General features: G+C 48.9%; 1 protein-coding gene across 1 annotated transcript in view; it reads right to left on the reverse strand.

Moving 5' to 3' along the window:
* Positions 1-10369, reverse strand: part of carmil3 (capping protein regulator and myosin 1 linker 3) — an 81189-nt gene that overhangs the window by 9505 nt on the left and 61315 nt on the right. The window contains 7 exon segments of the mRNA XM_060059088.1: positions 1824-1943; positions 2267-2346; positions 3072-3280; positions 4385-4451; positions 5639-5764; positions 8755-8842; positions 9674-9849. Coding sequence (XP_059915071.1) covers positions 1824-1943; positions 2267-2346; positions 3072-3280; positions 4385-4451; positions 5639-5764; positions 8755-8842; positions 9674-9849 — 866 coding nt within the window.

Consider the following 10369-nt stretch of genomic DNA (forward strand, 5'->3'; position numbering starts at 1 on the left):
GACAGACAAGAGACGGCAGGAGATATACGGCGCACAATCAAAGGCCCTTCAACCGATAATCAACCTGGTCTGTAGCCCGCCGGCCGGGAGAAAGCGTCTGAACCATGGACTCTGGATCACTGAGACGCTTGGTCCTGGGACAGTTCCCCCCCCTCCCCCATTCCCACCCATCCTATCGTCTATAGGGGGGTCAGGAGTAGGTCAAGGAGCTACCATAATAGTTTACCACTACAGCAACAGATTCAGCCTAAGTGAGGAAGTCGACAGAGTTTTTATGAGCCAGATGGACAAGCCAAGACAGATTGTACCGTGTGACTCAGCAGCGTTTACTTCTATAATTAACATAAGACGGATGGACAAAATAGTCCACCGAGGCCCCTAAATACTCTTAATTCTCTCTCCACCTCTCCCCCTCTCTCTCCCTCCCCCTCTCTCTCATTAATAGCCTGATACCTAGAGAATGCACCGTCGTCTGATGCGTGCTCATTCAGTCCCGGTAAACCAATGTCCCCAAAAATAAAGATATAGATAGAGAGCGGTACATTAGCATAGCGAGGGCAGCCGAGGCCGAGGCAGACGCGCTCCAGATGACAGATCCAGTGACAGGACAGAAAACAGCGGGACAATGAGGCAGACTCCTGCACCAACGACATGTCTGAGCTTAGTATTCAGAGGCTGTCTGAGTGCATTCATATAAAACCACCACGATATAACACTATCATTTAACGATAATCTGTAATTAAAGTTTCCCATATTTACATAATATATCGTATTTATATGTTAATACAAAGAGATTATATTGTTATATCACACATTTCTTTTTAAGACAGTGTGAGTTTTATTTAAAAAGGATTTTTTACGACTGTCACTGAAGTGGCGATCACTCTTTGGCTTCTACTTCTCGATGCACGCACACACACCCTCCCCCTCTGTTGGCTCTCCTCCTTCTCCTGCTCACCCCTTCACAAAGCACTGTAACTGTTTTTAATGTCCCCCAGTTGGCCCCCAAGGAGCCTCCCTCCCTTTCCCCCTTCTCACTCTCCCCCATCTCTCCCACACTCCCTCCCTCTCTCTCTCCGATCCCTCCCTCTCGCCACTCCATCCCCCTCCCCCTCTCCCTCCCCCTCTCTCTCATTACTCTGAGACATTCCCCAGTGGAGGAGGTGCGTGAGGAGGTGCGTGAGGAGGTGCGTGAGGAGGTGCGTGTCCTCAATGTAACTCCGACCCCCGGCGCACTCCGGACGCACAAGAATGTTGCAGCAACGGGGAAAATGTTTTGCCATCAAATATTCATGAGGCATGGTAGTAGTAAAACGACAAAACATAGTCTGTCATATTAAAAGCAAAAGAGCGGTTTTGTGTTTAGATGTGGCGGTGCACTTTAGCGTGCACCCTGTTCCTGTCGCCGTTAGCAACCCCTAATGGCTCGACTTGTAGCTACAATTAGAGCTGAATCATTTTCACACCACAGCTACCGTCTTCTGAGAATTCAAAATTGGCCCTGAATAAATGGGTTTATAGAGGAACAACTCTGTGGCTGGAACGACTCGAAGATGGGTGCGTTTTCTACTCAAGAAACCAAAGTAGAAAAGTTTCACGCAGGTTTGATGATAACCAAGACTATCCAGCACACATCTAGGTGGACACGCCCACTTGCGATGTCAGAAGAGGCAGATATTCAAAACAGCTTGTAAGGGCTACTCACACTCACACCTGGTGGCATTATATGTCCCCTTAAAACCGGTTTGATGTTGATTGACTAAGCCACATTTACACAACTCACCTCCCGTTTTCAGAGCATGTCCCGCCACTTCCCTACTCACTCTGTGTCCGGATTGGATGTCATGGAGTTGCGGTTCTTGCGGAAGCCAGAGAAGATGGAGAGCACGCTGCGCCTCTTCTTCCTACGCATGGACGGGTTGTTATGGAGAGACGAGAGCTGGCTGAAGAGGACGAGAGTTAGAGAGAGAGCGATAGAGACCTGGGGGACTTGGTGCCTCAATCAACCGACACTACAAATGTTGGTTATTTTATTTCCAGGAGGCACGTGGCGGCGAATAGGTAACAGGGCGCTTTGTTCCCAATTAAAAGGTGCTGTGCTTCTGGAGTCACTTTAATTAATGTGTGTCTGTGAGATGACTAAATAGACACAGTGAATGTCATTCTTTACACCACCGCCCGGGTGGAGGAGGTATTCAGTGTAAACAGTGATGGGGAACCGCTACGAGGATTGTTAGCGGTGGCTAAACACAGCTTTGTGTGTTACCTGTCAGGGAGAACACGCTTGGTGTAGAAGTCAGGCAATCCATCTTCCAGAACATTGATCGCCCCGTTCTCGGAGCCATGCTGCGCACACGCACACACACACGGAGAATAGCATGATAACAACAGATCAATGACGGGGTGTTAAAAGGCCGTAGGAGGGCTGACTTGGCATTTCAAACAGCCACTTGGCAGGAATGTGATCCCATGCCTGTCTTTTAAAAATAACCTATCACTGCTGCATCACTAAATGTGTCCTGATTTAGTACAAAGCAGCAGGAAAGGTTCAAACACGCACACAAACACCTCCATGACCCCCCACTCCAAAACGCACACGTGCATGCACACACACACACACACACACACACACACACACACACACACACACACACACACACACACACACACACACACACACACACACACACACACACACACACACACACACACACACACACACACACACACCCCTGGGAAATAATTTTTGGAAAGAGCCTCTGGCAAGGGGAACGAGAAAAGCCTCAAAGTATTCACACGGCAGCACACTAGACACGCGGGAGGTAAACAACATTAAACAAGAATAAACTGGAATAAAATCTAGGAATAAAAAAAATGACGGAACAGGAATAAACAAGCAAAAAAGCATCTCCCATTTTATCTAGTCTGCTTTCAACTTCCTGTTTCTGAAAACTTACTTCCTGCCCCTGAACCCTCAACAACACATATTACATTACCAAGCAAGTGGTTCAAGTGTCAACCCCCAAGAGTTTGTGTGTGTGCGTGTGCATGCGCGTGCGTGTGAGACTCACAGTCTCTGGCTGCGGGTACCCCGCCCTGTGCCGCCGTGGGGGGCGTGGCCTGACGTGGGTCACATGATGTAGCGGCGAGCCATTGGTGGGGAGGGTGGACAGGCCGTCCCAGGATGCTGAGCGGGAGAGCTGCGACGGTGGAGGCGGAGGCGGTGGCGGTTGGGGGGAGGCAGAGGGGGTGGGGGAGCCACTGGCGTCCTCACCGAGACCTGGGGGTGGGGGGGTAGGTGATGATGATGGAGTGTAAGACCAACACCAACAGACTGAAGAACAGTTTCTGCTTCCCACCCCCGCAGGCCAACATGATTCTCCACTGATTTCTGTTGTCGGTCGGTTGCTTCCATTTCTATTTATTTTACAGTTTATTGACTTTGAGAGAGTGTGAGTGTTAGTGTGAGAGCGTGTGTGAGTCTGAGAGTGTGTGTGAGTGGAGCACAGTTGGCAACGATTCCACTTCGAATTTATTCCCAACTGCTATTTAAATGTGTAAAACTCTGGTCATTGAGTGGACTTGAAGTTCAGTGCACCTCCATTTGAGTACATTTCAAATGATAGAGCTAAACAGGATTTAAAAAAGCACTTCCAATCCATTATTTCTCTGTATGAAATCACAAGGGAGGTCTTTTTATGGACGCCGTTGGTTTCAATGTCATTTTGGACTTAACATCAAATAAAAAAGAGGAGTTGATTAAATGGAAAGTCTGACCCCTTGGTCAGTAAAACCAAACGAGCACTGAAAGAGCTCAGAAAGAAAGCGACAGACTGAGACGGAGAGAGAGAGGGCGACAGAGAGAGAGTGAAAGTCTGACAGATAGAGAGACAGTGAGAGTCTGGCAGAGAGAGAGAGAGTGAGAGCCTGACAGAGAGAGAGAGAGAGAGAGTGAGAGCCTGACAGAGAGAGAGAGAGAGAGAGTGAGAGCCTGACAGAGAGAGAGAGAGAGAGAGTGAGAGTGAGAGCCTGACAGAGAGAGAGTGAGAGTGAGAGTGAGAGTGACAGACAGACAGACAGACAGACAGACAGACAGACAGACAGACAGACAGACAGACAGACAGACAGACAGATCAATCTGATTGATCAATTTGTATTTCCTACACCGTGTTTTGATGTATTCCATCTGTTGTCCTGTTTTTTTCCCCCAACTTCTTATTTGATGGCATTGCATTGTTCAAGTTACTTCTGTGGCATTGAAGCATTTTGAAAGCGAAAGAGAGCGAGAGAGCAAGAGTGCGAGAGCGCGCGAGCTAGAGAGTGTGAGAGAGTGTGAGAGAGCGAGAAACAGAGCCAGAGACTAGATAGAGACAGTGGGTCTTACTCGGCCGGGTGGAGACGGGGCGGATCCTTCGAGTCCGGGCGCTCCTCTTGTTGATAGCCATGGTGTCCTGAGGGGAAAACAAACCGTTACCTGCGGAAACCATGACCTCGCTGACCCCAGGAAACTCCACCACAGTGTTCAAGAGCTCCTCTGCGGGGCTGAAAAGTTAGAGACGCTGACCCCTGCTGCTTAGATCAGCTGCCTCGCAGCGGAGGAACGGTCTGCTCCTACATGTCTGGTCGACTCCTTCTGAAGCGGGAACAATTGGCTCTTCCCCCTGGCGTTTCAACCAAATGGGAGAAATTCTGCATGTCCTCATCTTTTTAATCAAGCGTTCTCTGGGTTTATCGTCGGTTGTATTTTAAGGCATAAACCGCCGGTTTAATTCACCCTGACTGCACAGCCGTTTGCTCAACTCTGTTCGTTGCTCTTTAAAGGCTGAATAAATGGACTTGACAACAATGTCATAAATTGGGAGGGCAGATGATGACACTTTTGTCCGTCCCAAAGAATCCCTGCAGAGAACCAGCTGTCCCAGCCGGGACATGGAGGACACAACGGAGACATAAAGTAGAGCCGTGTTGTATGGAGGTGTGCTCAATAGGATCATAAAGTACACCACTATACATCACCACTGTCACTGCAACAGCGGGCCCTGGCATGCTACAAAGCTAGCTGCAGTAATGCACCGTGCAGCAGGGGTAGTCCTATTTTATAGTAAAGTTGATTCAGCATGTGATGGGTACTATAGAGGTGAATATAAACATACATTATGATCGCAATTAAAAGGTCATTTTCGGATTGCAGGAATTTTGTCGAGTTGCTGTTAGCGTCCAACACGCCACGCCTTTCTGCCTCTGTATGTGTGGGCTTTTAAAATGTTTTAATGTGATTTATCAACATTACCTTATTTATTTAACTCCTCCCTCTCTTATGTTAAGGGTGTTGGTTGGAGCATTTAATTGCAGAGTATTCTTATTGTGTGATTGTGTATTCTTATTAATGACGTTGGCATGTACTGAGAGTATTCTTATTGTGTGATTGTGTATTCTTATTAATGACGTTTGCGTGTACTGAGAGTATTCTTATTGTGTGATTGTGTATTCTTATTAATGACGTTGGCGTGTACTGAGGAGTACCACTACCAACGGAGAGAGGGTGGGTGAAGCCTGGAGTAAAGAAGGGGTGTGACACAAACGTCCAGGGTAAACAGTCTCCGCGGGGGGGCTCTCCGCCCTCGGGGGGGATACGTACGATCCCCAGGTTCATCCCCAGGTCCTCCTCGGGGAACTCCATCACGTCCGTCATCCGGGACTGCCGTAGCGTGCGCCGGTTGGGCCCCCCCTCGTCCCATCGCTTGGCCTGGGACACCTGCCGCAGCTAAACACACACACACACACACACACACACACACACACACTTATAATAAGTACTCTCCAATAGTATTCAGCACCCTGTCCAAGGAGAGCTTGTGTTGGTTGTGGGTATAAGAAACAAATCAAAGTGTCACACACTGTACTGTCCCCCATCAGAAGTCTGAAAAGACATCCACTTGTGTGATTATCAAGAGTGAGAGAGAGAGAGAGAGAGATCTAGAGCGAGAGAGACAGAGATGGAGAAGGAGAGACAAAGAGAGGGAGAGGTGGAGTATGGTAAAGGACGAGCGGTCATCGAACAAAGACAATGGTATAAAAAAAGAAAAAGATGATAGATGAAAAGGTGGTGCAACGATGAAAACGTGGAGGAGAATGAGAAACAGCAGCCTGTGTAGAGGGCCAGGGCTCCCCACACAAACCTATGAGATAAACATATTCTACTCAGTGTTCGCTAGTACCCGAAGTATCCTACGGTACCGTGACTGCATGCATGCACGGGGAATCGAACAAACCCCTAACCCTGGCGGTGTCAACGGTATGCTCCACCAGTTGAGATACACAGGGGGGGACATATTACGGACGTGATTCTAGAATTCCCCGTAGGTCACTTCGGACAGAAACCGAATGACGAAATAGTGCGACAACTTTGTCGAACTAGAATGGCAACTTTGTTGCAAAATTCTGGATTTCATAAATGAACAACCAACTTTATTTGAGTTCCTCAGGCAAAGCGGGGTGAAAATAGCCAAAGTCAACTCTGGTACATTAGTATGAGTGGGGCCCCGGCAGATGTCAGGGCTTCGTAACGAGCGAACAAACATAATCAAGGAGCAGCGGCGTTTGGCCCTGGGAGCCACCAGCGGAGAGACTTTGATTACCAGCACCTCTGCCTGAATATTAACGAGGCCGCCGCCGCCGTTGGCCATTGATTACGGTGACACTTCACCGATGCCTCCAGCCGGACGGGGGACACTTCCTGTCCACTCACGCGTGACACCTACATCCGTTTCGTGCATGCTTTTATTTTGAAAGTAATTTAAATGGATGGATGCATAGACTCAACTCAATGCATGGACTCAGCTCGACCGTGACCGAACCTCGTCGTCGGTTGGTCACGTGATTACAAGGGAGTCGATCAATTTTATTTTATCTTTGTGGAAATTCACACAGCAAAACCATAGCCCCTCCCCTAATGGTGTTGCCGCTCCCACAAGACCATTGAGAATCTGGAATAGAGTGGCGAAGTCACGCCCCTTCCGGTAGAGCCCATGGGACCTAAGAGATCGAAAAATATGAATGGGTTTCAATGGAGAGAAATTAATTATTTTCTGGTCCCAGTCTTTATATGCCTTGGATTACACATGTTGTTTGTGGATTTAAATGATATTTTTTTCATGCAAAGAAAAGTTTGATAATGTTAGGTTTTGTGTGTGGCCGCTTTGTGAACTACAGATCTTCGCTGTTCTCGACACGAATGATATGCGTCACCGCCCGCACTTGGAACTCCGTTACAGACATGCCGATCTCTCTGCTCTACTTCACCGCTTTTTACCCAAGGGGAGAATCAAAGCATTGAAAGAGGTGAAAACCATTATAAGTCGGGGCACATGGAGTTTTAGTTAGGTAGCCGATATGGAGATTGTCGGTCTTGTCCTCGCCAGTCGCAGGGAGCGTGACGTCACATACGAGACGTGTATTCTTTCTCATTGTGTTTTCTCTATGCACCTCTATTTAACTGAACAATTGCACAATAAACGGTCAAACTCTTTGCATGAAAATGTATCATTTAAATCCACAAACAACATGTGTAATCCGGGGCAAGTAAAGACTGGGACCAGAAAATAATTACTATCTCTCCATTGAAACCCATTCATATTTTTTGATCTCATAGGTCCCATGGGCTCTACCGGAAGGGGCGTGACTTCGCCACTCAATGCCAACCAAACCCCCCCTCCCGGAAGTGGGATACTTGCAGACCTTCAAAGCTCTACAGCACATGGATAGATCCTTCTCTATCTGCCTGCCTCTCTCTCTCTCCCTCCCCCACAGTCTCTCTCTCCCTCCCCCACAGTCTCACTCTCCCTCCCCCACAGTCTCACTCTCCCTCCCCCACAGTCTCACTCTCCCTCCCCCACAGTCTCTCTCTCCCTCCCCCACAGTCTCACTCTCCCTCCCCCACAGTCTCACTCTCCCTCCCCCACAGTCTCACTCTCCCTCCCCCACAGTCTCACTCTCCCTCCCCCACATCTCACTCTCCCTCCCCCACAGTCTCACTCTCCCTCCCCCACAGTCTCACTCTCCCTCCCCCACAGTCTCACTCTCCCTCCCCCACAGTCTCACTCTCCCTCCCCCACAGTCTCACTCTCCCTCCCCCACAGTCTCACTCTCCCTCCCCCACAGTCTCACTCTCCCTCCCCTGTTCCGTGCAGCCCCATTCAGTTTAACAGACATTTTATCTATGATGTTTTTTGGATCATTACACACTCGATATCACTACCAAAACGTTTTTCTGGCGGCAGCGTTGCCTGATTAATGTTAAACGTGCACCGTAACGTGAGGCAGTCTTATTTATGCGCCTAATAGCGAAACTATATTTTGAATGTAGGAGAAAATGTATAATATATGCACCACATTGAACATTTACTTTTCTGATATGCAACACTAGCTATGCTAGTCTTTCTCAGCATTTACAGCAGAAACTGATTCACTCCAAATGAATAATTTGTCAAATAAGTAATGTAGTTCATAAACATTCATAAAATAAACATATGTATATAATAAACAAATATAAAATTCAATAAATATATTCAAATATGCAATAAAAATATATTTATTTAATAAATGCATTGAAACTAAATACAATGTACACATTGAATAAAATGTATATAATACTAATCAAGAAATCAACACAAAAGTAATAGAATCACCATGCCAACTGAGACCACTACGGTGCTGCTCTAGGAGAAGTCATGCAGTAAGGGACAGTACCAGTACCAGGGTCTTGTGGGTGGTGTACAGCTCCTGGAGGATCTGGTCCACGATGGAGTTGGTCAGGTAGGACACCACCGACAGCTTCACCTCTCTGGGGGCGGGAGAGACGGGGACAGAGAGGAGGGAGAGGAGACGGAGAGAAGGATGGAAAACAATGAGGAAACACACACACACACACACACACACACACACACACACACACACACACACACACACACACCACTACCCCTAGAAACAAAGACAAAACACCCATAATTATCCCACCCCAACAGTTAGAGTGCGATTAGGTCAAGCACTAGCACAGCCACACACCCCCACACACTTTCAACACAACTTAAGCACTTACCCAAACGTAACCACACACCCCATGAAAAACCATCTCCCCCACACACAGCCACACCCTCCCCTTAATCATCACCACCCCCCACCCCCCCCCGCCCCAACACATACACCGATTCCCCCCAAACATCAACCCCCCCACGCAGTTTATGCTGCGTGTGGATAGGTTAGGGCCCTATCCACACGCAGCATAAACCACAGCCTATACCCCCCCAGCCATACTCCAGAGCCTTGTTGATGCCCCCCCCCCCCCCCTCATACCCCAGAGCCTTGTTGATGCCCCCCCCCCTCATACTCTAGAGCCTTGTTGATGCCCCCCCCCCCCCTCATACTCCAGAGCCTTGTTGATGCCCCCCCCACCTCATACTCTAGAGCCTTGTTGATGTCCCCCCCCCCCTCATACTCTAGATTCTAGAGCCTTGTTGATGTCCCCCCCCTTAATACTCTAGAGCCTTGTTGATGCCCCCCCCCTCATACTCCAGAGCCTTGTTGATGCCCCCCCCCCCCTCATACTCCAGAGCCTTGTTGATGCCCCCCCCCCCCCTCATACTCCAGAGCCTTGTTGATGCCCCCCCCCTCATACTCCAGAGCCTTGTTGATGTCCTCGGCGGCCCGGTCCATCAGGGCGCAGCGCACTGTGCCTCGGGGGATGGACACCTGCTCCGAGACGGAGGACAGCGGGGGGTTGAGTCTCTCCGCCGCCAGGGAGGACATGGGACACAGCTCGCGACACAGGGACACCATGGAGTCCACGATCACCTAGGAGACCACAAGGAGCTGGAGGTCAGCGGGTAACGCCACACTGCTACAGGTGGACCCCGACGCTCCAAGGGAAGGGAGGGCCTACGGGCGGTGTAGGGTTGGTGGGCTTGTGATGTTTTTTAAAAATGTGGCTGTGTTTTCCTGTTAGCCGGGGAACCAGACAAATCTGCAAACTCATGTTTTATTTGCATCGGCATCCATTTGCGATATCCAAGCGCGTCCGGGGGTATTCCGGTCTGCGCCCGGTGATAACACCCCCTGGAAATCGAAAATGAATAGATAGGTTCCAGACTAATATCCATTTGCGAATTGTGTTGAAAATTGTCTGCCTCGTTTTCTGCCTTGTCCCAGACAAATTGCAAATACAAAAAAGAATGCATGGTTATTATATACCATCCTACTTAGGAATCCTTCCCCAATACTGGGCCGGAGGGGGTGTAGCGTTAAAGGTCCTTTGACTCTGGGTTGGAATCCCAATGGATGCAACCTACCTGTAGGCATCCATGAGCAAGATGCC

Source organism: Gadus macrocephalus, chromosome 8 (assembly GCF_031168955.1).
Source record: "Gadus macrocephalus chromosome 8, ASM3116895v1".
Classification (NCBI taxonomy): Eukaryota; Metazoa; Chordata; class Actinopteri; order Gadiformes; family Gadidae; genus Gadus; species Gadus macrocephalus.